This window comes from Dioszegia hungarica (assembly GCF_025882075.1).
Source record: "Dioszegia hungarica strain PDD-24b-2 chromosome Unknown MKK02contig_7, whole genome shotgun sequence".
Classification (NCBI taxonomy): domain Eukaryota; kingdom Fungi; phylum Basidiomycota; class Tremellomycetes; order Tremellales; family Bulleribasidiaceae; genus Dioszegia; species Dioszegia hungarica.
In genome coordinates, this window is record NW_026515769.1 from 542,044 (window position 1) to 564,052 (window position 22,009).

At 56.8% G+C, this 22,009-nt stretch overlaps 9 protein-coding genes across 9 annotated transcripts; 5 read left to right on the forward strand and 4 right to left on the reverse strand.

The window, feature by feature from the left end:
- Positions 1 to 183: 183 nt before the first annotated feature.
- On the forward strand, positions 184 to 3,132 carry MKK02DRAFT_36389 (fungal-specific transcription factor domain-containing protein; the record flags this gene model as incomplete). Its single annotated transcript, XM_053089415.1, has 8 exons — positions 184 to 401; positions 448 to 854; positions 905 to 1,260; positions 1,298 to 1,566; positions 1,608 to 1,800; positions 1,847 to 1,899; positions 1,944 to 2,498; positions 2,529 to 3,132. The coding sequence occupies 8 exons, from the start codon at positions 184 to 186 to the stop codon at positions 3,130 to 3,132; spliced, it is 2,655 nt and encodes an 884-aa protein (XP_052947177.1).
- A 332-nt stretch (positions 3,133 to 3,464) lies between these two features.
- MKK02DRAFT_23767 (RNA dependent RNA polymerase-domain-containing protein) lies at positions 3,465 to 7,676 on the reverse strand (the record flags this gene model as incomplete). Its single annotated transcript, XM_053086781.1, has 22 exons — positions 3,465 to 3,534; positions 3,579 to 3,805; positions 3,840 to 4,082; positions 4,125 to 4,181; positions 4,227 to 4,291; positions 4,446 to 4,548; positions 4,587 to 4,607; positions 4,652 to 4,770; positions 4,814 to 4,842; positions 4,887 to 4,995; positions 5,038 to 5,157; positions 5,194 to 5,335; positions 5,371 to 5,559; positions 5,592 to 5,706; positions 5,753 to 5,943; positions 5,994 to 6,108; positions 6,141 to 6,280; positions 6,312 to 6,511; positions 6,543 to 6,933; positions 6,966 to 7,019; positions 7,051 to 7,454; positions 7,529 to 7,676. 22 exons carry the CDS (start codon positions 7,674 to 7,676, stop codon positions 3,465 to 3,467), a joined length of 3,252 nt encoding a protein of 1,083 aa, XP_052947178.1.
- Positions 7,677 to 8,674: 998 nt separating this feature from the next.
- MKK02DRAFT_36390 (glycosyl hydrolase family 71-domain-containing protein) lies at positions 8,675 to 12,106 on the forward strand (the record flags this gene model as incomplete). The annotated part of the gene is made up of 8 exons (XM_053089416.1): positions 8,675 to 8,822; positions 8,850 to 8,993; positions 9,097 to 9,389; positions 9,421 to 9,804; positions 10,238 to 10,606; positions 10,874 to 11,040; positions 11,072 to 11,622; positions 11,655 to 12,106. 8 exons carry the CDS (start codon positions 8,675 to 8,677, stop codon positions 12,104 to 12,106), a joined length of 2,508 nt encoding a protein of 835 aa, XP_052947179.1.
- Positions 12,107 to 12,319: 213 nt separating this feature from the next.
- Positions 12,320 to 13,248, reverse strand: MKK02DRAFT_32260 (uncharacterized protein; the record flags this gene model as incomplete). The annotated part of the gene is made up of 3 exons (XM_053088476.1): positions 12,320 to 12,382; positions 12,417 to 12,868; positions 12,912 to 13,248. The coding sequence occupies 3 exons, from the start codon at positions 13,246 to 13,248 to the stop codon at positions 12,320 to 12,322; spliced, it is 852 nt and encodes a 283-aa protein (XP_052947180.1).
- A 301-nt stretch (positions 13,249 to 13,549) lies between these two features.
- MKK02DRAFT_36391 (uncharacterized protein) lies at positions 13,550 to 15,033 on the forward strand (the record flags this gene model as incomplete). Its single annotated transcript, XM_053089417.1, has 10 exons — positions 13,550 to 13,591; positions 13,642 to 13,660; positions 13,708 to 13,862; positions 13,945 to 13,988; positions 14,032 to 14,096; positions 14,144 to 14,340; positions 14,386 to 14,484; positions 14,519 to 14,628; positions 14,665 to 14,832; positions 14,868 to 15,033. 10 exons carry the CDS (start codon positions 13,550 to 13,552, stop codon positions 15,031 to 15,033), a joined length of 1,065 nt encoding a protein of 354 aa, XP_052947181.1.
- Positions 15,034 to 15,488: 455 nt separating this feature from the next.
- Positions 15,489 to 17,142, forward strand: MKK02DRAFT_43328 (uncharacterized protein; the record flags this gene model as incomplete). Its single annotated transcript, XM_053092371.1, has 4 exons — positions 15,489 to 16,176; positions 16,211 to 16,570; positions 16,606 to 17,002; positions 17,046 to 17,142. The coding sequence occupies 4 exons, from the start codon at positions 15,489 to 15,491 to the stop codon at positions 17,140 to 17,142; spliced, it is 1,542 nt and encodes a 513-aa protein (XP_052947182.1).
- A 172-nt stretch (positions 17,143 to 17,314) lies between these two features.
- MKK02DRAFT_23964 (glucose-6-phosphate dehydrogenase) lies at positions 17,315 to 19,118 on the reverse strand (the record flags this gene model as incomplete). Its single annotated transcript, XM_053086817.1, has 7 exons — positions 17,315 to 17,357; positions 17,402 to 17,507; positions 17,541 to 17,885; positions 17,917 to 18,133; positions 18,165 to 18,241; positions 18,273 to 18,866; positions 18,911 to 19,118. The coding sequence occupies 7 exons, from the start codon at positions 19,116 to 19,118 to the stop codon at positions 17,315 to 17,317; spliced, it is 1,590 nt and encodes a 529-aa protein (XP_052947183.1).
- A 461-nt stretch (positions 19,119 to 19,579) lies between these two features.
- Positions 19,580 to 21,063, reverse strand: MKK02DRAFT_36393 (UDP-glucuronic acid decarboxylase Uxs1p; the record flags this gene model as incomplete). Its single annotated transcript, XM_053089418.1, has 8 exons — positions 19,580 to 19,633; positions 19,677 to 19,841; positions 19,883 to 20,436; positions 20,469 to 20,547; positions 20,581 to 20,687; positions 20,729 to 20,885; positions 20,930 to 21,013; positions 21,049 to 21,063. The coding sequence occupies 8 exons, from the start codon at positions 21,061 to 21,063 to the stop codon at positions 19,580 to 19,582; spliced, it is 1,215 nt and encodes a 404-aa protein (XP_052947184.1).
- Positions 21,064 to 21,338: 275 nt separating this feature from the next.
- On the forward strand, positions 21,339 to 21,993 carry MKK02DRAFT_43331 (uncharacterized protein; the record flags this gene model as incomplete). Its single annotated transcript, XM_053092372.1, has 5 exons — positions 21,339 to 21,472; positions 21,505 to 21,587; positions 21,632 to 21,783; positions 21,819 to 21,915; positions 21,950 to 21,993. The coding sequence occupies 5 exons, from the start codon at positions 21,339 to 21,341 to the stop codon at positions 21,991 to 21,993; spliced, it is 510 nt and encodes a 169-aa protein (XP_052947185.1).
- Positions 21,994 to 22,009: the final 16 nt, after the last annotated feature.

Sequence of the window (22,009 nt, forward strand, 5' to 3'; positions counted from 1 at the left end):
TCAGTTATAGGTGGGTGATAGGTCGAAAGGCTATGTAAGGAGCTCGCTGTCGCCGAGGCCTTCGGCGCTGTCTCTTTGGTCGTCTGTAACGCGCGGAGATATCCGAAACCAGCAATTTGGCCTGCATCTGCCAGAGCTCCAGCTCTTGCTTCTGTCTAGCACACCCTGTCGCCCAATCTAGTAATGCCGCCGGATCCCACGCCCAAGGCGACGACTGCCCGGAAACGGCCCGCCCAGTCCAAGCGGGGTGCAATAGCCTGTGTCAGGTGTAAAGAGCGCAAAGCGAAATGCGTTCCTGCACCCCCGGGTACGAGCAATGTGCCGACCTGCGAGAACTGCTATGGGGCCGGAGCGGTCTGCGTGTACCTCGATAGGACGCCGAATGAGCTGTTCCTCCTCGAGTGAGTGCCCATCCCGTGTGCAGTGATAGAGATCTGATGTCGTCAGATACGTATCTCAGCTCGAGAATAGGGTCGCAACCCTTGAGCTTGAACTCGCCAAGTACCGACCGGACTCGATTCATGTGGTCGATCATTCGCGGACGCAGGCAGCAGCTATCGAGTCGTTGACGCAACAACATCCTCCTGAGGCATGGCGAGATCATGTGGCTGGTCCGAGCGGGACTCAAGGCGGAGGTGCTGGCGTGGAGGCGCATACCCAGGCCGAGCAGAGGTCGCCGGCATCGGTGGTGAAGCAGGAGACGGAGGAGGAAGGGAACGGCAATGATGATCTGGCGTATGGGCTGGGAATGCTCACGCTCAGCGGGAGTGGAGAACCAGTATACGTGGGAGCCAGCTCGGGGGTGAACTGGGCGAGAGTGTGCGCAACGTCAGTCACTGCTTCTGCAATTAGGAGTCGGCTAACTTCTACAGAGCTCTTCGAGGTCCGAGAGCTAGCGAAGAAGGTGGATCTTCACTATCACGCTTCAACTATCTCGCCCCACCCGAATCATCCAGCATAGAGTCCGCCCTGCTATACTCCCAACATCATCCTATTCCGCCTCTGCCGCCTCCCCCATTAGCCGCTCGGTATCTCGAAGCGGCTTACCAGCATATACAGGCGCGGTACTCTTTTCTGGATTGGCCGACCGTCCGGAACTGGCACGACCATCGAGAGGAAATCGTCAATCGCCCTCTTTGGGGAGCTGGAAGGGGCAAAGACTTTAGGCGGTCCATGGCAGCGTTCACACTGTGGCTGCTGTATGGGTATGGGGCGAGATTGACGGAGGACGAACATTTGGAGGGGGCGGTATCGCATGAGGTGAGATTCAGCTTGTGTGCCTGGAGCTGACTAGCAGGTCTATCACAACATCGCTGTGGCTTGCTTATCGAACGTTGCAAATCATACGTCCATCGCAACGGTTCAGGCGGAGCTTCTCCTGACCATCTACTCCTTCCGACACCCACAACCCGAGATTAGTGTATGGCAAACCGCTGGTCTTGCCCTACGTACGGCGGTACAAGTCGGGCTCCATCGCAAGGCGAGGTCTAAGTCGGAACGTGAGCGCAACCCGGTCGGATATGAGATCAAGAAGAGGACTTTTTGGACATTGTACACCATTGACCGGTATGCCAACTACATCTGTTCGAGCTCTAGCTGACTCGCAGGATGTTGGCACTTCAGCTTGGTCGGCCCTCGGGTATTCAAGACCGAGATATCGACGTGGAGATGCCGCTCAATATTGACGTCGACTTTACCGATCCTCAGGTCATCTTTGAGATGCAGACGAGGCAGATCGAGGCGACGCGGGGCAAGGCACAAGGTGACGAATATGCGCCAGGCTACGACACGGTCACTTCGGTAAGCTGCGCGCCAGAGGTGTTTGCAGGTTATAGCTGATTTCCAGATGACCTCGTCAATCCACAACGCCCGTCTGAATCGCCTCAAGCAGCTGATCCAGTATGTCTTCGTCAAGCAGATCAGCGACGATTGCTAATCAGCAGGGACGCCATCTACCGCCTGGACCATCCCCTCGAGACCCGCACAGACCTATCCCCCTCGAATCAAGCTATACCGGAGGTGGACAACCTCCTAGCCCGCCTAGCCGCCTGGCAGTCGGCCAGTCCCACTCTCCCGCCCGGTCGATCTGGCGTTCCCCTCCTCTCCCGCGCTCAGCAGGATATGGAGTATCACAACTGCGTCCAAATGCTTCTCCGCCCAGTCATTTCCAGCCGGCTCGGGACCGACCAATACCTGCCAAAGTGCTTCGACTCGGCGGCTTCGCTGTGCGAAGGGCAATGGTCACTTCTCAACGCCCCATCTACCTACCGTCTTAGCAATTGGGCGCTGTACCGGCTCTTCCTCTCGGGCTTGACACTCCTCCATCTGGCAAGCTCGCCCACCACATCGTCCCGGGTAGAGCTGCGTCGCGCTCATCACGCTCTGCAGAGGTGCAAGGACTCGCTCGGAGTGTACGTACGCCATCTCCCGGCGATGAAGGGGTACGAGGATGTCTTTGTCGAGTTGGTCTCGGGCTGGGAAGCGAAGTTTGGCGTTCAGTCGAGGGAGCGGCAGCAGCAACCGCACAGGTCGACGAGTACTACCACGTCGGCCGGGGCACACGACTTTTCGGACCCGCTCAAGTGGCTCGAGAGCTTGACTAGCGGCTCGGCGGCACCGCAGCCGGCGCTGCATATCCCGCTCCAGCCGGCTCAGCCTAGTCATGCTGGCGTACACTACGGACCGCGGCCAAGCGATCCTGGAGCCTTCCTTCGCGCCCAGAACCACAGTCAAAACCACGCACCGTCCTACCTGCAAAGCTACGACATGGGCGCCCAACCCACGCTGGGTCAGTCATCGGAGCGGATGCCCACGCTCAATGCGTACAGTGTGCCCCAGCCGAGCGCATCTCAGCAGCACTCAGGTCCCGCGTACCAGGACCCCGGGATGGGACTGGGACTCGATACAGGTGTAGGCTCGGGCTCGTCCTTCCAGCAGCCGTATCCTCAGCTAGAGCAGCTAGCAGCGGCGCCAGGAGGAAGTGTCAGGGATGACTTCTATTCGTCAGTATCTCAAATACTTCCCCATTGTATAGCTAATTTTCAGGCTCCTCTCATCCCTCGGCGTCAACATGGACGAGACGCTCGGCAGCTCCATGCCTCCCATCGCGGAAGATCACCTCTGGACGTCTGATTGGGGCATGTACCCTCTCGCAAACAACGAGCAGGGATCCGGTGTGCCACAAGCAGGGGCAGGGGAGACTGTGCAAAGTCAGACAGGAGCCACTCAGGCGTCGCTCGACTTCAACACCTGGATGGGGGACTGGCAGAACCCGCAGGAGGGGTCGGGCATCAATGTCGATGATTCAGACGGAGTATGGACTTTCCCTTTTAGCTAGGAGGTATCATGCGCATATTTGGTGATGTATTTACATGATGCGGGATATGGTATTATACACAGGTTGATATATACAAGCCAATTTATGTACAGAAATAAGATGAGCCCAAGAAGAGGTGCTGCGCCCCTCATAACAGATCGATTTGGACGATCTGGACGAGCTCCTGCCAGAACACCCACGCAAAGCTGACCATTGGCCTGAAAGTCAGCTGCATTACACGCAATAGCGGCACGACACTCACCTAGGCCTCATGTACTCGACGTCCCCTCCTTCCTCCTCAAGGAACCCCCTCCTCTGTTCCTCCTCCCATGCTTCCACGTACTTCTTCTCGTACGTCAGGGCGTAGCAATGGCGAGCGACGACCTGCTCCGGGGTGAGACGAGTGCGGAAGGTGATGTCTTGGACAGCCTTCATCGCTTCGTCTCGAGTGTGCTTGACGTGGATGTTGTAGGCGTCGCGAAGGGGTTCCTGGACGTCAGCTATGCTCGACAGCTGAACTCACGTTCAGGTTCTGGTCCCTCGCGCGCTTCCTCCGCTTGTTCTTGATAGCCACTCCTGACGGAATCTCCGGCTCGAGGACTCTGTATCGGCGCATGTCCCAGCTCAAGCTGTGCTCGTATGCCTTCTTGATTGGCTTGAGGCGCTCGAGGAGGGTGTCATAGATTGGCAGCTCGGAGATACGGGGATCAACGGGGTAGCCAAGCTCTTTGACGTCGCAGGGTTTGAAATGAGGATCGGGCGTGACCTGTAAGGTCAGCTATGCCCATCAGCAGGACAGCGCACTCACCATCCGGAACAGCTTGCCAAGGATCTTTTGACTCTCGTATGTGAGCTTCATACCGTCCTAGAATGTCAGCGAAGGGATTACCAGGTCGAATCGTCCACATACCTTGTCCATGAAGTCTGGCCACACTTTGGGCTTCAAGAAGGGTGGCAAGATCGCCGCTTGACCAGCTACGTAGAATTAGCGAGGATCGAATAGCTCTGTTATTGACCTACTCTTGGCGAAATCTACGCTGCGTTGGGGTCAGCTGTGTACTTAGGGAACGTTCAAGCGATCTTACGCGGTCTGCAAATCAGCATGAATCCATTTGGACGAGAGAGTCACCTACACTGTGAATCTGAGAAAGCTGGAGACACCGTTCATGGAACGGGGAATAGATATCCGACAACGCCAAATGAGTGTTGTCCACTTGTCCGAGGATATCGTTCTGAGCAATCAGCGAAGCCCTCTCGCAGTGCAACTCACCAATATGTACTGCACAAAGTTCTAACTTATCAGCTGAGACCTCAACGATCACAGGTGGTCCTCACCTCGTTCAAGTGTCCCTGGGAGACCCGGTTGATCCGGACGGGGGGAGGTGCGGTGTAGTCCATCGGCTCGTATTCTGTCAGAGTCTGAACAAATCGCTGGTCCCAAATAACCGTAAAGTCTGACAATCAGCTATCATAGCGGGTAACGGGGACTAGACCGACCGTCACCATCCAGATCTCCGCCGCCAAGCCTGTCTGATCAGCCTGTTACTAGCACGACTGATTAGCAACCTACATGTTTGGAAGATCCCGTGCGCCCTGGGTACTAAAGACGATGACGTTCTTGAGGTGACGAAGTTCAGGTCTATCCACCGCCACCGCTTTGCGGACATCTCCAGGATGTACTGGCGGTCAGCTGCGTGCAAAGATTGAGCCAAGAAACTCACATGCTGGCGCTCGGCAGACGATCACAGGTCCTTCGACCGTGACTGCTGGAGTCTCGTCGTTCTCTTGGTATTGACAGAAGATTTCCCCTTCCTGCAGGGTTCCACTCTCGTCGGCAATACCTGCGCTTTCAGCTAGCCGAAGGGAAGTTCACGTACCGATCAAGAACACTCCAGCGTCCAACTTGACCCTCGCTCGCCATTTCAAATCCTGAAGGGCTCGACATTCGATAATGTCGCAGAGGTCCCGGATGAACGGGTTCTGGTGGAATCCAGCTTTGATCAGGGCGTTCAAGGGGAACTGTACATCAGCTCGGCCGCCGGATGATCACTCACGTCAGAACAGGTATTAATCAGAGCGATATCTGCCTTAGTCATTTCCTGAGCCATGACGCGTGTCTTGAGACCGTGAATTTCCTCGATAGATTCTTGGAATGTATCGATCATGAGCTGCTCGGGGATACCGTTCGCACACATGATCATGATGAATTGACGATTCAAGAAGGCGACTTGATACTTGGCGAGCTGCCATCAGCGGAGACGCAGAATAAACTTACGCGGACCACATTCAGATCGACCAGACTCGACTCGAACTTGATCAAAGATTTTCGGAGCCGGACCTCGTTTGGCTTTGCCATATCTGGCCAGACCGACAGCACGCCCTTAGCTCCTCTGCATGATCAGCAAGTAACCTGCGAGGCCCAAGCAGTTGACATACCCTAGTCGGAACTGAATAGCAGAAGGGTTGGTGTTGAGACCACGGGCATTGAGCGCCTTGGCTGCTCTCTTCATGACCTCCTCGCCGGCCACGGAGCAGCCATCAGTGAAGCAGTGCCCATTGCGCTCGATATCTGGAAGAGGTGTGCCGATCTCGATGTCAAGGTCGACAATTCGGGTAGAGCTGAACGGCTATCATTAGCACGATGCTTCGACTTCACGATGCTTCGACTTCAACTCACAAGACCCATCCTGGCCGAGTGCTTGGCGACAATCGTCTCTTCCACACTGCCCATCCATTCTCGCAGCGCGACACCGTCAATGATTCGGTTGTTGATGAACCAGATAGCGTGATCCCTGGCGTCAGTCAGAGCCACATCGTAACCTACTTTTGCTGGGAGGCAGATGAGGCGACAGGTAGGAACAACTCTCCTCCGATCAAGATGCCGTGCTGGAGCGCTCGTCGTACTCGAGCCATCACTCCTACGTCAGGTCGAGCGAGATCACATTGCTTGGTGTAGTCTTGGACCTGGAGTCAGCACAAAATGGAGATCACTTACAAAGAGCCTATCCTCTTCATCCGTGAACTGCACGCGGAGGATACCGTCGAGCTTGTCCTGGTAGCGTCGAGTGACACTGTTGGAGGGTTCCTGCTGGGGCGGACCCATGACCACTCGGGTGGGCGTGATGAGGACGGTACGGATGGAGACGAGGTGGTCTAGACCTTCGGGCGGAGTTCGACGGAGGAAGCGCGCCTTGGCTGATGTCAGCTTGCTCGGCACCAAACTCACCTGGGACGATCTTCTTGACGTCTCTGATTCTTTCCTCGTTGTAGAGACTCTCCAAGATTCTGCACTTGAAGGTGTCGGCAACGGCGTTCCGCTTCAGTTCCTCCCATAGGACGGCCGTATCACCTGGTCGGAGGATGCCATGGGCGACCAGCCCTTCGATGAGGGTTCGGATGGCGAAAGGGACGCCAGTGAGATCAGGCATACCGTACATGTGATGGTACGCTTCGGCATCGAGTTTGCGAATATCCCACCGAGGTGCGCCTTTGGCCAGAAGCTTGACCTGTGGGTCTTCCTCGGCGATCATGCGAAGCTTGTGCTGACAGGACTTGAGCCTTCCGATGTCGGCCGTTGTGAGGTGAAAGACCCAGCGCCAGGTGTTCCAAAAGGTGGGCTGCGGGTCAGCGACGCATATCGAAAACTCACGTATGCGCATGGTCCCTCTGGAATCGCCTTGATGGGTCCTGCGTCCCGCTCAGTCTGCCATCAGCTAGGTCGAGCTCTAACTCACAGTCACGCCGGTCGCAAAGTCCATTGCGGTAGCTCTCCTTCTGTAAGGCTTGTTGGACTGCCGCTTCCCGTTCATGCTCGGCAATTTGTCGCTCTCTTCAAATTCGGTGTAGAACTTGGGAGGCCGACGGATGCCTACCGTCACGATGACTTCTTGCAGGTAGCCGTCGGGACTCCTGCTATCCGAATGGCGGTTACCTGTCTCGTCGATGCTGATGCCTTGCGAGGCAATATCGTCAAAGCTGAGCTCCGCATCGATGGGTCGGAGAGCGGCCGGGAGTAAGCGGTCGGGGAGTGAGAGCTTGCTCTTGATGACGAGGTACTCTCTGCGAAAGTCAAATGCGAGGTAAGACTTCCCCCAGCCCTTGTCGGCGGCGTTGCGCTGCTGCTGAGGCGTGAGGTAGTCTTCGTCTCGCGATGTGTCTCGTCCGTACTCGCATTGCGTGCCGAGCATCTAATCAGCGTAGCCATTTGGAGACTCACTTGTACGAATCGCCTGCCGACCAGACTCCCCATGCCGACCGCTCTCGGCCAAAATTGCCACTTGAGAACATCGTTGCCTTGGTCTGCCGAGGCTGGAGGGGAGACGACGGATGGAGGTGAAATGCGGGGTGCCCTGATGGTCATGCCGTTCAGAATTCGACTAAGCTCGTCGGTATGAGCAGTGTTGGACTGCATTGCGACAGCCATGATGGGCGAAATTTTGAAGGTGACTGGACCGGAACAAGGTTCAAGGTTGGACGAGCGAGGTGAAGGGGTCGGATCCGTAGTAAAGCTCCCGTCCTTGGCCTGTCAATTGGGACCATGCTCCACTGTTATTGCACTTACGAGGACTGGATACTGACGCCACCCGGAGCTGTGGGCTCTGAAGAAGGACAAGATCGACAAAGACGCAAGTGGGACCAAGAAATGCGGGAAATGGACAGCGACGTTGTGGTGAAATGTCGAGCCAGTCGCAAACGGCCAGCCGTGGGGTCGTCCAGTCAGATTCGGCGCTCGAGCCCTGGCGCTACGACCTAAGACTGCGAGGAGAAGCAGGAGAAGTTGGCCAAAGTACTTTCAGAAGCAGGAACAGCAGCACAGATCGCTATGGACACAGCTTCTCGCGTCCAAACCAGTGTCGCGCACACGTCGCACACGGACTTGCCAATCTGAAGCAGTCCAGGCTGGTTTCGCAAATTCAAGCTGAAACACGTCTCAATTGCACGGCCAACCATCATCTCCTCTCTTCCACCACATGCTGAAACCCCTCGAAACGTACTGATAAGAGGACCCTCGCTCACCTGCTAACGCGCAATCTACACGTGCAGTGATTGCCGCCGAAGCTGCCGGATGTTAAAAGCGCCTCCTCGGTTTACCTCATTGTACGGCAGCGAGAGGAGCGCGTCTCGGAATTAAGAAGCTTGTTTTGATCCGAACTAGCGATCGCCATCGGATGGGGTATAGACTCTTTTGCCAGCGTTCCTTCGATGCTCCGTCGTTCCAGCCCCCGAGAGGCACCGTGAAGGGCTCAAGAGAGCTGATGCGCTGAACTTTGACTGCTCCTAATGTACGAATATAACTTGTACTCGTAAACAGAGTCGGGATTGTTTAGCTGGTCTTCATCCCCTCCTCCTTCTCCAGCGATGTGGTCTACAAGCCTTATAATCCCCCTCCTTGTCCTAGCGATTGGAGGCGAATGCCGGTCTTTACTCAATGTCGACACGTCGACCACGCCCGCTCAGGCATCAAGAAGTCGCTCTAGGCGAGCCGGGCTCGCCATCGCCGCGCATGGTCATGGCGGGCATCTCTCGTCAAGAGGGGTTCGATACAACTACGCGGGGTGCTACACCGATAATGGCAACCAGCGGACTCTGTCCTTTAATGCTGGTATCGGCGGCGTGACGCCAGAGACGTGTCAGGCGGCTTGCCAGGGAAAAGGCTACGTGTATTCTGGGACAGAGAGTGAGTCGAGCGCGTTTTATGGCGCAGACGCGATTGCTGACGCGCAGATGGTTATGACTGCTACGTGAGTAGCTGGGTGGCGAAAGATGGCACCGCTGATCAGCTCAGTGTGGCAACTCTCTTTCGAGCATCGCCCAAAAAGGCAGCGACAGCAATTGCGCCTCACCCTGCGCGGCCGACAACAGCAAAATCTGCGGCGGCGGGTGGTATCTCAGCATCTACCAAAGTGTTGCCACCGCCGATACGCCCACATCGCTGGGATGCTTTGCCGACAATGGCTCGGCTCGCACGATCAACGGTCCTTCATTCTACAAGTACGACCTTACTCCTGGCAACTGTTTTGACTACTGCGGGAAACTGGGCTATTCGGTGGTCGGACTGGAAAATGGTGGAGAGGTAAGCTCAGCCGTTACATCGCTGACGGTAGTGCTTTTGCGGCAGTGCGACACCTGCCACTTCGCTACAGTTGGCCAGCAGCGAGTGTTCCTCCAGGTGCGGCGGGGAGCAGGGCTCATTCTGCGGCGGATCTTACCGGCTCAATGTCTACACCTTGCCCACTTGCGACCAGAAGATCACGACGAACTGCGCCTATCCCGCCGGCTACAAGCCGCCAACCTCCACCACATCTTCTGCGCCCACCTCTGCCCCAACCGTCTCGGCTCTGACGCGTCTCGGCTGCTACAGCGACGACAGCGGAACCCGGACTCTGAAGGACTCGACCATCTACAAGTACGACTTGACACCGAGTGACTGCTTCAACTACTGCGGCAAGCTTGGTTACGCGTACGCGGGCATGGAGAACGGCAACGAGGTGAGTAGTTCAAGCATCTGAGCTGATCTCAGTGCTTCTGCAGCAAGACCGCTCCCATCTCCAGCAGAAAAGTCAGCGACAGTGACTGCTCGACTCGATGCGCCGGCGCCTCGGGCTCGTTCTGTGGAGCGCCATACCGGCTCGATATCTACCAGCTCCCCTTCTGCACCGGCCAGATCACCTCGCAATGCATCTCCACCGGCACGACCACCACCTCAGCAGCCACGCCTACCGGGACCCCACCCGCCGGTGCCTCGGATCTCGGCTGCTACACGGACGACGGGTCGTCGCGCACTCTCAAGGGGACTTCAGTCCAGCGGGGCGATTTGACACCTGCAAATTGTCTCGACTTTTGCGGAAAGCAGGGATTTGCTTACTTTGGGATGGAGAACGGGAACGAGGTGAGCCACTGCTGGGGCGACGCTGACGACAGTGCTACTGCGGAAAAGACGCCCCGGTGCCTACTCGGAAGGTCGACAACTCGCAGTGCTCGACTCGGTGCGCTGGCGCCTCTGGCTCATTCTGCGGAGCACCTTACCGTCTGAACATCTACCGCATCACCGCCACATGCAACTCTCAAACCACCACACAATGTGTCGCCGGGACCTCAACATCCGCCCCAGCACCGACCGCTACCATCAAACCCCTCCCAGCGGGTCTGAAAGGATTAGGCTGCTTTGCCGATGCTGCAACTATGGGCTTCACCGCGCGGGTTCAAACGACCACCTTGAACCCCTACAACTGCGTTCAGTACTGCTCGGGGAAGGGCTACAATTTTGCCGGGGCGCAAGCTGGTGGAGACGTGAGTTTAAACCCTGGCCTAGCTGACGTTAGTGCTACTGCAGCAATTCGGTCACCTACGCACGCAAACAAGCCGACTCGGACTGCTCCACTCGATGCACGGGAGACAGCGGCTACGCTTGCGGTGGTGCCAGCCGGCTCAGCGTCTACACTGGCTCGTCCGAGATCATCTCTGGCGCAGCGCAGCCAGCCTCGGCGAGTCGCAAGTGGCTCTGGTCCCATTATATGGTCGGCAACGTGAGTGTCTGTGTGACGTGGCTGATGGTAGACCCTCCAACACACCCCAGCAATTTGGCAGGAAGACATCAAACTCGCCGCTGCAGCTGGTATCGACGGCTTTGCGCTCAACATGGGCCAAGCCTCCTACCAGGTCGACCAGATCGCCTCCGCCTACCAAGCAGCGGCTAGTCTCAAAGCAACATTCAAGCTCTTCTTGTAAGTCCACCGTCGACCAAGCTGACATCAGCTCGTTCGACATGACTGCCATGTACTGCTCGTCTCAGGGCGATGCCCAATATCTCGCAAGCCTTGTCGCTCGCTACGCGTCCAACCCCTACCAGGCCTACTACCAGAACAAAGTCCTCGTCACCACCTTTGCCGGCGACCAGTGTCGGTTCGGGACCGGTTCCGCCCTGGACGGCTGGAACTACTTCCGATCGCTCCTTACCAAGCAAAACATCCCCATCTACCTCATGCCCTCGCTCTTTGTGGACGTCTACAGTACCGGCAACAGCTGGTACGACGGTCACTTTGACTGGGACTCGGCATGGCCGCTTTCCTCTGCCAATCTCGACGGGTCTCGGGATCAGGCCAGCGTCGCCACGCTCAAGTCCAAAAGCAAGGGCTACATGGCCAACATCTCTCCCGCCTTCTTTACGTACTACGGTACCTCTGGGCAGTACGCCTACAACAAGAACTGGATTTACCGTAGCGACAATTGGCTCTTGGCGACGAGGTTTGAGACTCTGATAGGGATGAGGGCCCAGTTTGACATGGCAGAGATCACTACGTGGAATGGTGAGTGCTGACTATTTCATCGCTGACGATAGATTACGGAGAGAGCCACTACATCGGTCCTATCCGAAGCGAACAACCCGGATCCCAAGGCTGGGTCAACGGCATGCCCCACACCGCGTGGCTCACCCTCATTGCCTACTATGCCCCAGCGTGGAAGAACGGCGCCTACCCCACCCCCACCGACCAGATGATCATCTGGTCCCGCCCCCACCCCAAGAACGGCTCGCCCACCAACCCCACCCTCGGCCGTCCTCGCGACGCCGACTGGACAGACGACAACCTCTACGGTCTGGTCATCCTCTCGGCCCCGGCGGACGTGGCGATGGTATCTGGCAACAGCAACATCAACTACCTCAACCTCCCTGCCGGTCTGCACAAGCTCAGCCTCGCGAGCAAGGAGGGCGTCATCGGCGGTCAGATCTCCCGGAACGGACAAGTCGTCAAGCGTTTCTCGAGTGATGGTGTCTTCAAATTCAGCAGGTGAGTTTGGGTTGGATCAAAGCTGACGATAGCACTTTCCGAGACTGGAACTTCAACTATTTCGTGCAGGCACTCTAGCTTCATTTGTATCTTCTTCGTATCTCTAGACATTTTTCGATTTAGTTTATCATAGATGAGGACAATTTTCCGACGTGTCCTAGTTATGGGTCTCAGCTTTTGGATGTAACCATATACATGCTCTAGCCTGAATTAGGTGCTAATCCCTCAGCCACGCTTGGCCCCTTAGCCTCTTCTCCTGCTTCATCTTCCGGAATCGCTCCTATATATCAGCCAGGAAACCACGCGAAACTCACCATATCCTTCTTGCTCAGCGGCTTCGGAGCCACCCCCGCCTCCGCATCCCGCTTCTTCTTGGCATTATGCTCCGCCATATCCCTCTCCCACGCATCCTGATCAAAGTACTGATTGTTCATTCGCTTCATCCGGTTGTACTCGTCCAGGTGCTCAACATTGTACATGTAGTCGTTGGCCGTGAATCTCCCGGTCCGGGCATTGAACATGGCTGATTGGGCGGTGGGGTCGGATACGCCTCCCCTTGCCTCGGGCGGGAGCAAGAAAGCTAGCGCTGGATCGATCTCTGGGACGACACCGAATCTTCGCTGAGCGGGGAGGGGCGCCTGCGGCTGGGCTGAGGATGAGGGTGCGGGGCCAGCGGGTAAGGGCGGAGCGGACTCGGTGGCGGCGGGAGCAGGGAGGGGATTCGTCCAGGTCACTTCGCCAGACTTGGTGTTCCAGAAATACCACGCTGATTCTGTCAGCGAAGCTCGTAGTGCGGAGACAGCACTGACCGTTCTTTTCAGCGGACCAGACGGCCTGCCATGGGTGCGGTTCCTCTATCTCTGCCTCAACCGCCTTTCCCTTCCCCTTCTGCTTCTTGGTTGCGGGCTCCCCCGGACGCCTCTCTTCTGACGGGTCCCACTCATCCTCCTCGTCGTTCTCCGCCGCGACATCATCCTCATCGTCGCCACCGAGGCTGGCGATGGGAACATCTACCGGCGCATCCGCATCCCCTTCTTCTACTACTGCAGGGGCAGGCTCTGAAGGGAGGGGGGGTGGCGATGGTGACGCTTCCTCGACCGTGACTGCCTTCTTTGCGCTCTTCTTCGCGCCTTTCTTGGGTGGCATGACTGGGTGTAGTAGCTGGATACTTGGTCAAGATTAGAGTGTAGAGCGATGGATGACACCGAGCGCTCAGCCGCTGCTGGCCATGGCTGAGGCCGTTCGGGCTGCCACGTGGCTACCCTTACGTGAAGCTTGTTTGGGGCTGTTTCATCGAGCTCCACGTGGTGCCGGGTGGAATGTACCCGGAAAGCGCCAAGGGGGTCAGCGAGGTGTTCAAGGTGTTGTCCATCTCTCCATCTCACTCCGACCATTATAAAGCAGCTCACCACAGCCTTATATCACTGACCAGCCGACGTTAATCAACATGCCGATCACAACAGAACTTACAAGGATGTTGGGCATCACCGTATGTTTCCGCAAGATCCTGCTCTGCCAGGTGGTAGCTGACCAGCACAGCACCCTATCGTCCAAGGAGGTACGGCAGAAGTCTTCATGACAGAGGAGAGCTTGACTGACTCTCAGGTATGCAGTGGGTAGGGACACCGCCCTTGGCTGCAGCAGTCGCATCTGCCGGAGCGCTGGGCATGCTCACCGCTCTGACGCAACCAAGTCCCGACGCGCTCCGAGAGGCCATCAAGGAGACCAAGCGGCGCATGGGGAACAGCAGGGGGAAGTTTGTGAGTGCTCATTCAAAGAAATCTCAAGATCCAACGATCTGAGGAGACTGTCGCGCTCATCTTGTGCGCGTCTCACGGGCAGGGGGTCAACATTACTCTTCTGCCGTCCATCAGCCCGCCGGACTAGTGAGTTTGATCCCGCATGGCCGGTCCATTGCTGACTGCGTAGTGCTGGCTACGTCAAGGCGGCTATGGATGAAGGGGTGGAGATCTTTGAGACTGCCGGTAATAACCGTACGTCCAGCTTTTCCCGAAGGGTTGGGTTTAAACTAACGCTTCAGCGGGTCCCATCATCAAACTCATCCAGTCTTACATCTCGCCCAACGCGGACGCTCTGCCAAAGCGCTACATCATACATAAATGTGTGACCATTCGTCATGCGTTATCAGGCCAGAAGATGGGTGTGGACTGCCTGAGTATAGACGGGTTTGAATGTGCAGGACACCCGGGCGAGGAGGATATCGGCGGTCTGGTGCTCGTGAGTTTGGAGGATGTGATGACATGAAGCCAGCTCACAACTCAGCTTGCCCGAGCGGCCAAAGAGCTCAAGATACCGTACATTGCGTCCGGAGGGATCGCAGACGGTCGAGGATTGGCCTCGGCTCTGACACTAGGCGCAGCCGTGAGTCCACCGCAAGGGGAGTGCTGATCAGTAGGGCATCAACATGGGAACTCGGTTCATGTGCACCGTGGAATCGCCCATACACCAGAATATCAAGGAGAAGATCGTGGCGTCAACCGAACAGGACACTGTCCACATCTTCCGGTGAGCCCGCAAGTCTCACATGTACTGAAGCTGCAGATCCCTGCGAAATACTGCACGAGTGTTCAAGAATGCTGTATCGATGGAGGTGGTTAGGCTTGAGCGTCGACCAGGAGGCGCCAAGTTTGAGGATCTGCGCGAGCTTGTCTCGGGCCAACGAGGCCGGAAGGTATACGAGGACGGAGACTCGGATGCGGGCATCTGGTCGTAAGTTTTGCACACCTGACCAAGCTGACGAATAGAGCCGGTATCACGGTCGGTCTCATTAATGACATCCCGACGTGCGAGGAGCTCGTCCCACGTATCGTCAGGGAAGCCGAGGAGATCATTCGTGGTGTGAGCGCTTCGATCTCGATAGACGGCGGGCAAGAAGCTTGGGACAAGGTGACGAGGGAGAGTAAGCTCTAAGTGGCTTTGTACTTTTGCTTGATTGTTGTATGTATGAGTAGCTGGCTCGTGTGTGTGCCTTGCTGCGGGGGATGGGGTGTGCCTTGTAGGCTTGCTATGCCTTCAAGCGGTGCTCGAGGATAGAAGAAATCCATGTGGCGGTTCCCGTGCAAGTAAGTGCCACACGGAGTTAATTTGAGGAAAGGCTTCGCTGTCGCGGTGGCCTCACCTCTTTCATCTCATCTCATCTCATCTCCCTTTGCTGCTTCTCATCTTGCGGCTCACATAGCCCTTGCTCTTGCCCTTGATAGCAGAGCTTAGAGACATCCAGTATAAATGTTTCGCTCCTGATCTTCAAGTAAGCCGGTCCGTCATGTCAGCTCGGGCGGCCACCCAGCTCGAAACTAGATCAAAGCTCACTTGCCCTCAGACCCAGCTACACCACCACACCTTTCCATTCCAATTGCCCCGTCACGATGACTACAGCTTCGGACGGGGTTCGCCCTCGGCGTCCACCCCCGCCCGATGATCCATCTTTCCCTCCCGCTCCCCCCTCCCCCACCGCATCGTACTCGGATCGCGAGGACGGCCAGCTCGGCAAGAAGCGCAAGACCCCCTCGTCGATGCAGTGCGGCGGGCGGGATGAGTACAGCTGGGATCGTCACACCAACCATACCTGCCTCCACAAGGACGGCGATGACGACGATGACGGCTCAGAGTCCAGCCCGTTCCAACGCAAGAATGGCAAATGGGTCCTCAATTACTACCGGGCTCGATCGCGAGCGGCCAAGGCGGGATCCTGGCGCAAGGCGCTGTTCCTTCGGCGAAAGGCGGCGCTGATCACGCTGTTCTTGGACGCTCAGACGGCGGTGACCAACGAGCTCAAGAAGGGGGTCGAGAGGAGCAGCTTGATCTTGCCAGAAGTGGCAATGTTCGAGCAGATGCTGCCGTCTCTAGAGAATATAGGGGTGGGGGACTGGCCAATGGACAATCCAGGATGGCGGACGGGGTCGGACGATGCAGCGGCGGATGCGGCAGCTGGCGCACTGGAGCATTGGCGGACGGGATACGAAAAGAGGCGGCGGTTGAGGGAGGGGAGAAAGTCGATCCTGCGGGGAGGATGGGCACCTGAAGGCAGCTTTGAGTTTGAGAAGCAGAGTCAGGGTATGTCTCGTGTCAGGATTCGGCTGACAGTCAGCCTCCAAGGGCTTCCGAGCGAGTGCAAGGGATCAGGCGGCGCTGGCAAAGCTCGCTGTTGTTCTCCGTACCATCACGCTGGCGACCGCCAAACCCACTACCACGACCACCAATACTCGCGTCCCTCAAGCGGACGAACACGAGCTCAAACGTGCTCAACCGTCTACGGCGCGTGCACAGCCAGCACCAGTTGTCGCTCCTACCCCGGCACCGGTGGCCAAGCTCGACAAGGACGTCGGTGCGCCTATGAGCAAGACTAACAGCAGCCAAGGCAGCGAAACTGCTACGGGGAAGAAGAAGCCAAAGAAGAAGAAGCGGAGCGTCTTGGCGAATCAGAGCAACCCGCACCATGTCGATAATTGTAAGTTTTAAGCCAACGTGGGAGCTGACTCCCAGATCGCCCTTCCCGACTCATCGGCGCTCTCGGCGACCCCCTTGAGCCGTATGCCTCTCACGCCAATCTCCTCTTTCCTCCTCCCATGCGCTTCCTCTCCACTCGACCGCGCACCCGCAATCCCGGTCCTTCGGGCCAGCCCCAGCCTCAGCGTCCGTCCGAGGAAGACTACATTTGCACCTTCTGCGAGTATACACTCTTCTACGGGTCGGAGGAGGCTCGGAAACGGGCGATACGCTCTCGGCGGCGCGAGTTGCGGCGAAAGCAGACCATCAAGACCAGGGCGAAGAATGTGGCGGATGGAAAGGGTAAGGGAAACCTTGGGAGGGAGGAGGATGATTGGGACGAGGACGAAGATGGAGGCGAAGGCGGAGCTGAAGGCTGTCACGGCCGGTGCTCGTATGTTGATCTAGTAGCGGAAAGAGATCCTTGCTGATGGCAGATGCGGGAGACCCCTCGGTAGGGGACGAGTCAAAGATCCGCCCGACCCCGACGGCGGGCATCATCACGACCACGATCATCACCACCACCACACCTAGTTTCCACATCATTTCTCTCACGCTCGTCCAACACATTTGGACGGTCCTTCTTGGCCGGACATACATCCTACAGTCTTTACATGCATTTGTCAATATTGCTCGGTCCAATCTCCATTTGCATCATTGATGTTCTCATTATCTACAAGCAGTGCTATTTTTCCTCTTCGTCCACTCAAAGGTTCGACTGCTGGTCCACCTTGGTTGTTGGCCAGTGGCTACAAAATCAGCTCAAATCTTCATGGTGATAAGAGCCACCTACTAGTCCTCGTCGTCGCGCTGGTATCCGAACCTCTTTGTAAACTCGTCGATCGAGGCCGGGCCGCGCGAGCCAAACTCGTACTCTTCGGGCTTGGGCTTGTCGGAGGCTGCTCATCAGCTCAACTCCTACCAGAACTCACAATCCTTGCCGTCGATCCAGTGGAGAATGGGGGTAAAGATCTTCCACGCCACATCCAACTCGTCGTCCCGCACAAAGTTGCTGTGGTCACCCTTGAACGCATCAAGGATGAGCGCCTCGTACGCCTGGGGGATCCGGGCATCCTCGAACCGCTGCTTGTACGAGAGATCGAGCTCTGCGGGGACGGCGCGGGTTGCGAAACCGGGGAGCTTGGAGTTCATCTTAAGCCAGACAGCCTCGTCGGGCTGGATGCGCATGACGAGCTCGTTACGGGGGATACCGGTGAAAATGCCGGGGGTGGCATCCTTGTACTGGATGCGGACGACCACCTTGGACTCGTCCAACGCTGAAATCAGCAGAGTCTTTGCACCACTCACCCTTGCCGGCCTTCATGATGAATGGCACGCCCTCCCATCTTGGGTTGTTGATCCAGAGAACCATCGCCGCAAACGTGGGGCAGGTTGAGCCCTTGGGCACAGTCTCGTCTTCGAGGTAGCCTGGCTGATCCTTTCCATCCATGTCCTTGCCCTTGGTGTACTGGCCGAGGAGGACATCCTTGCGGTCGATGGGGGGAATGCAACGAAGGACTTTGACCTGGGGTCAGCCAGGTTAAACTGCTACCCACCTTTTCATCGCGAATATCCTCAGGGCCAAACGAGACAGGCCTCTCCATGGCCAAAACAGACAAAGTCTGCATCAAGTCTAAATCAGCTCCGCCTTGACAGTAACTCACGGTTCTGGCAGACATCCCTGATAATTCCAAACTCGTCAAAGTAACCTCCCCGCCCGTCCGTCCCGAACGGCTCCTTGAAGGTGATCTGAACGTTGCTGATAAAGTTGCGATTCATGGTCCCGTCCAAAAAGACGTTTCCGAACCGCAAGACAAGCATGTTCTTGATCATCTCCTTTCCGAGGTAGTGGTCGATACGGTACGTCTCGTCCTCCGTCCAGTCCTCCTTGATACTGCTGATGAGGTCCTTGCTCGACTCGGTGTCCTTGCCGAATGGCTTTTCGACAATGAGCCGGTTGGTTCCGTCCTTGGTGTAGACATTCTTCTTGAGACCCTTGGCGACGTCCGCAAAGACGGATGGGGGGAGGGCGAGGTAGAAGACCCGGTTGGACTTGCCGCCGTTGTTGGACTCGAGCTCCTCCAGGTGCTTGTTGAGCTCCTGGAAGCCGTCATCCTTGTCGTAGGCGCCCGAGATGTAGGTCGACGCCTTTTTGAATTCCTCGAGCTTCTCGTCAAAGTTCTTGGAGAGGAGAGGGTCCTTCTTGTTCCGGTCAAAGCCGGAAGTGAGGCGTTTGTAAAACTCCTCCTCGTCCATTTCTGCAAAGTTAGCCGGGTCGTCACTTGCAGCTTCTTCTACTCACTTGTCCGGGCATACCCCACAATCTTGATATCCTTCGGCAGCAGTCCCTGCTGGAAGAGCGCAAAGATGGCTGGGAAGGTCTTCTTCTTTGCGAGATCACCGCTGGCGCCGAGGACGACGATGACGGTGGGGTCGACGAGTTTGTTCCCGCTGGCCTCCATCGACGGGATGGAGCCTCGCTTGGAGTCGGAGCGTACGCGGCCGGGCATGGTGTCTGTGTACGAAAGGGAGGGAAGGATAGAGAGAGAGTGAATGCAAAGAATAGACGTTGGTCAGCGATTTGGATTTGGGATTGGTTCCGATGACGTCGGTCAACCGGTCAAAGGCATGCAACAAAGACCGGCCATAAGAGCAGCGAGCACTCACATGTGGATTGATATCTGTAGGTGGAGCGATGGGAGGGTCTTGGCTTGTATGCTAGTGATACTCTTTTGCAAGCCAGTAACAGAGGTTGACGGATAGATTGCATGTATGGCTGACAAGGTGCAAAGGTTGGGTGGGGCTTGACACCGGTAAAGCGGCCCGGCCGAGTATCCCCCGAAGCCACTTTGATTCCGTAGTCACCCCTCTATAGACATGGATTCAACCATGGTCCATGAGGTCCATGCTAGACCTAGTATCGACAACGCTGCCGAGCCAAGATGCAATGCATAATAATCTATCCCAAAATCTAGAGAGCGCCGGACCGGATCTGGGCGCTGTAGTACTTGGTCATCTCGTAGATCTGCAAGTCAGCGTTGCTCCTCTGTGTATCGAAAAAAACTCACACCCTGCCTGACAGTCCACTGGGGAGCCCACTTGAGGGTCTCCTTGGCGCGAGTGGTCTCGGCACGACGACGCTGCGGGTCGTCGACGGGCATGTCCTTGTGGATGATCCCAACACGCTTGGCGAGCGAGTTGCCCTCCTCCTTCTGCACCTCCTCGACAATGTCCTAATCGTCAGCTGGGTCCAGCACATCGTAGAGATACTCACCCTGACGGCCTCGGCAAAGTCAATGATGGTGAACTCGTCGGACGAGCCAATGTTGACGGGGCGGGTCTCGGGACCGTTCATGAGGAGAATCAACCCGTCGACGAGGTCGTGGATGTACTGGAAGGACCGGGTCTGCTTGCCGTCACCGTAGACGGTCATGTCCTCGCCCTTGAGCGCCTGGATGATAAAGTTGGAGACGACACGGCCGTCGTAGGGGTTCATGCGGGGACCGAAGGTGTTGAAGATACGGGCGACACGGACCTCGACATTGTCCTGACGCATGTAGCCGTAGGTGAGGGTCTCGGCGACACGCTTGCCCTCGTCGTAGCAGGCACGGGGACCAATGCAGTTGACATGACCCCAGTACTCCTCACGCTGGGGGTGCTCCTCCGGGTCACCGTAGACCTCGGAAGTAGAGGTGATGAGGAAACGGGCCTTGGTCCGCTTGGCGAGACCGAGCATGTTGAGAGTGCCCATGAATGAGGTCTTGACCGTCTTGACGGGGTTGTACTGGTAGTGAGGGGGCGAAGCCGGGCAGGCGAGGTGGTAGATTTCTATGATCAGCCTTGTTACAGAGGCAACTCACGGTCAACCTCGATCATGAACGGCTCGACAACATCGTGGCGGACGAGACCAAAGTTGGGGTGACCGACCCAGTGCGAGACCTGTCGTCAGCATGGCTCATGATGTGAGCTTACGGTGGTCCTGCTTCCGGTGAAGAAGTTGTCGAGGACGGTAACTTCGTGGCCGAGGAGCATGAGACGGTCGACCAAGTGCGAGCCGACAAAACCAGCACCACCAGTCACTGCAATCAGCGGAAGTCTGATGGCGAAAGGGAGAGCTCACCAAGGATGCGCTTGCGGTCCGCGTTGGGCAAGAGCCGGACGGGGGGAAAGTGAGCGACCGTGCTGTACTGGATCGAGTTGCTCTCCTTGTCGTAGGTAGACTCGGCGCCAAACTTTTTGGGAGCACCTGGGACAGACGCAGAGGTGGCAGCAGGGCCCTGGTCATCAGCTACCATCAAATTTGAGTGATGGCCGAGCTCACCAAGTACAAGCTGCGGAGGGTCGAGACATCGACCGTGGAGTCAAAGTCGAAGCGGTTCGCACCGACCGTCTTGATGTCTGCTTCCTGGATGTCAGTATGAACGGTAAGCTGATGCTCACCTTTGCTGTAGCCATATTGGAGTGAGAGATGAAGTATAGATGAGAAATTTCGGTTGATTGATGGGGAATGTCTAGATTAGAGTTGGATCTGATCAGAGCGCTGGGATCCGAGCGCAGCCGCGGACGCGTCCGCCGCGTCCAAGCGAATTATGACGTGGCACATGGCCCAGTTATCATTTCACCTCCACTTTGACGCGTCCGTCGCGTCTACCTACCTCCAAGGCTCCACCCTCTTTCCTTCTGGCGTTGTACTTCTCACTCTCACACCCAAAATACCGCAAAACACCACCATGTCTGACGAAAAGACCACCGCTGCCGCTCCTGCTGCTACCGCCGAGAAGCAGACTGAGGCCCCTGCTCCAGCTGCGGCCCCGGCCAAAGCTACCGAGGCGCCCAAGCAGGCCGAGGTCAAGGCCGACAACAAGTAAGCAGACAAGCTTACTGGGCTGATGGCAGGTCCGCCGACGTCGGCGAAAAGCGCAAGGCCGAAGATGCACCTGCTCCCGCTGGCGAAAAAGCCAAGGACGGCGAGAAGGAAGGTGAGACATTGTGCACGCGGGAGTGCCTGGATGCTGACTCCTAGCGCCCACCGCCGAAAGCAAGGGTAAAGGCAAGAGCGAGGTGACCGAGGAAGAGGCGAAGGCTTTGGAGAAGGAAGAGGACCCGGAGGAGGACAACTTTGACAACCTCATTATCGAGGGACCACGAAAGAGAAGGAAGGTCAACTATGCTTCGGTAAGTCGCTGCTACAGATCTTAGCTGACGGTCAGGCGGAAGCCATCAAGGCTGCCGGAGTCTCGGCTGACGACGACGATGAGGATGACGAGGACGAGGATGCCAACCCCGAGAGCCCGGATGAGGATGATGGTGAGTCGTCCGTACGATCCGAGCTGATGGACAGAAGAGCCCAAGGATGATGACGAGGATGATGAGGATGACGAGTAGTTATCTGTATGACCAA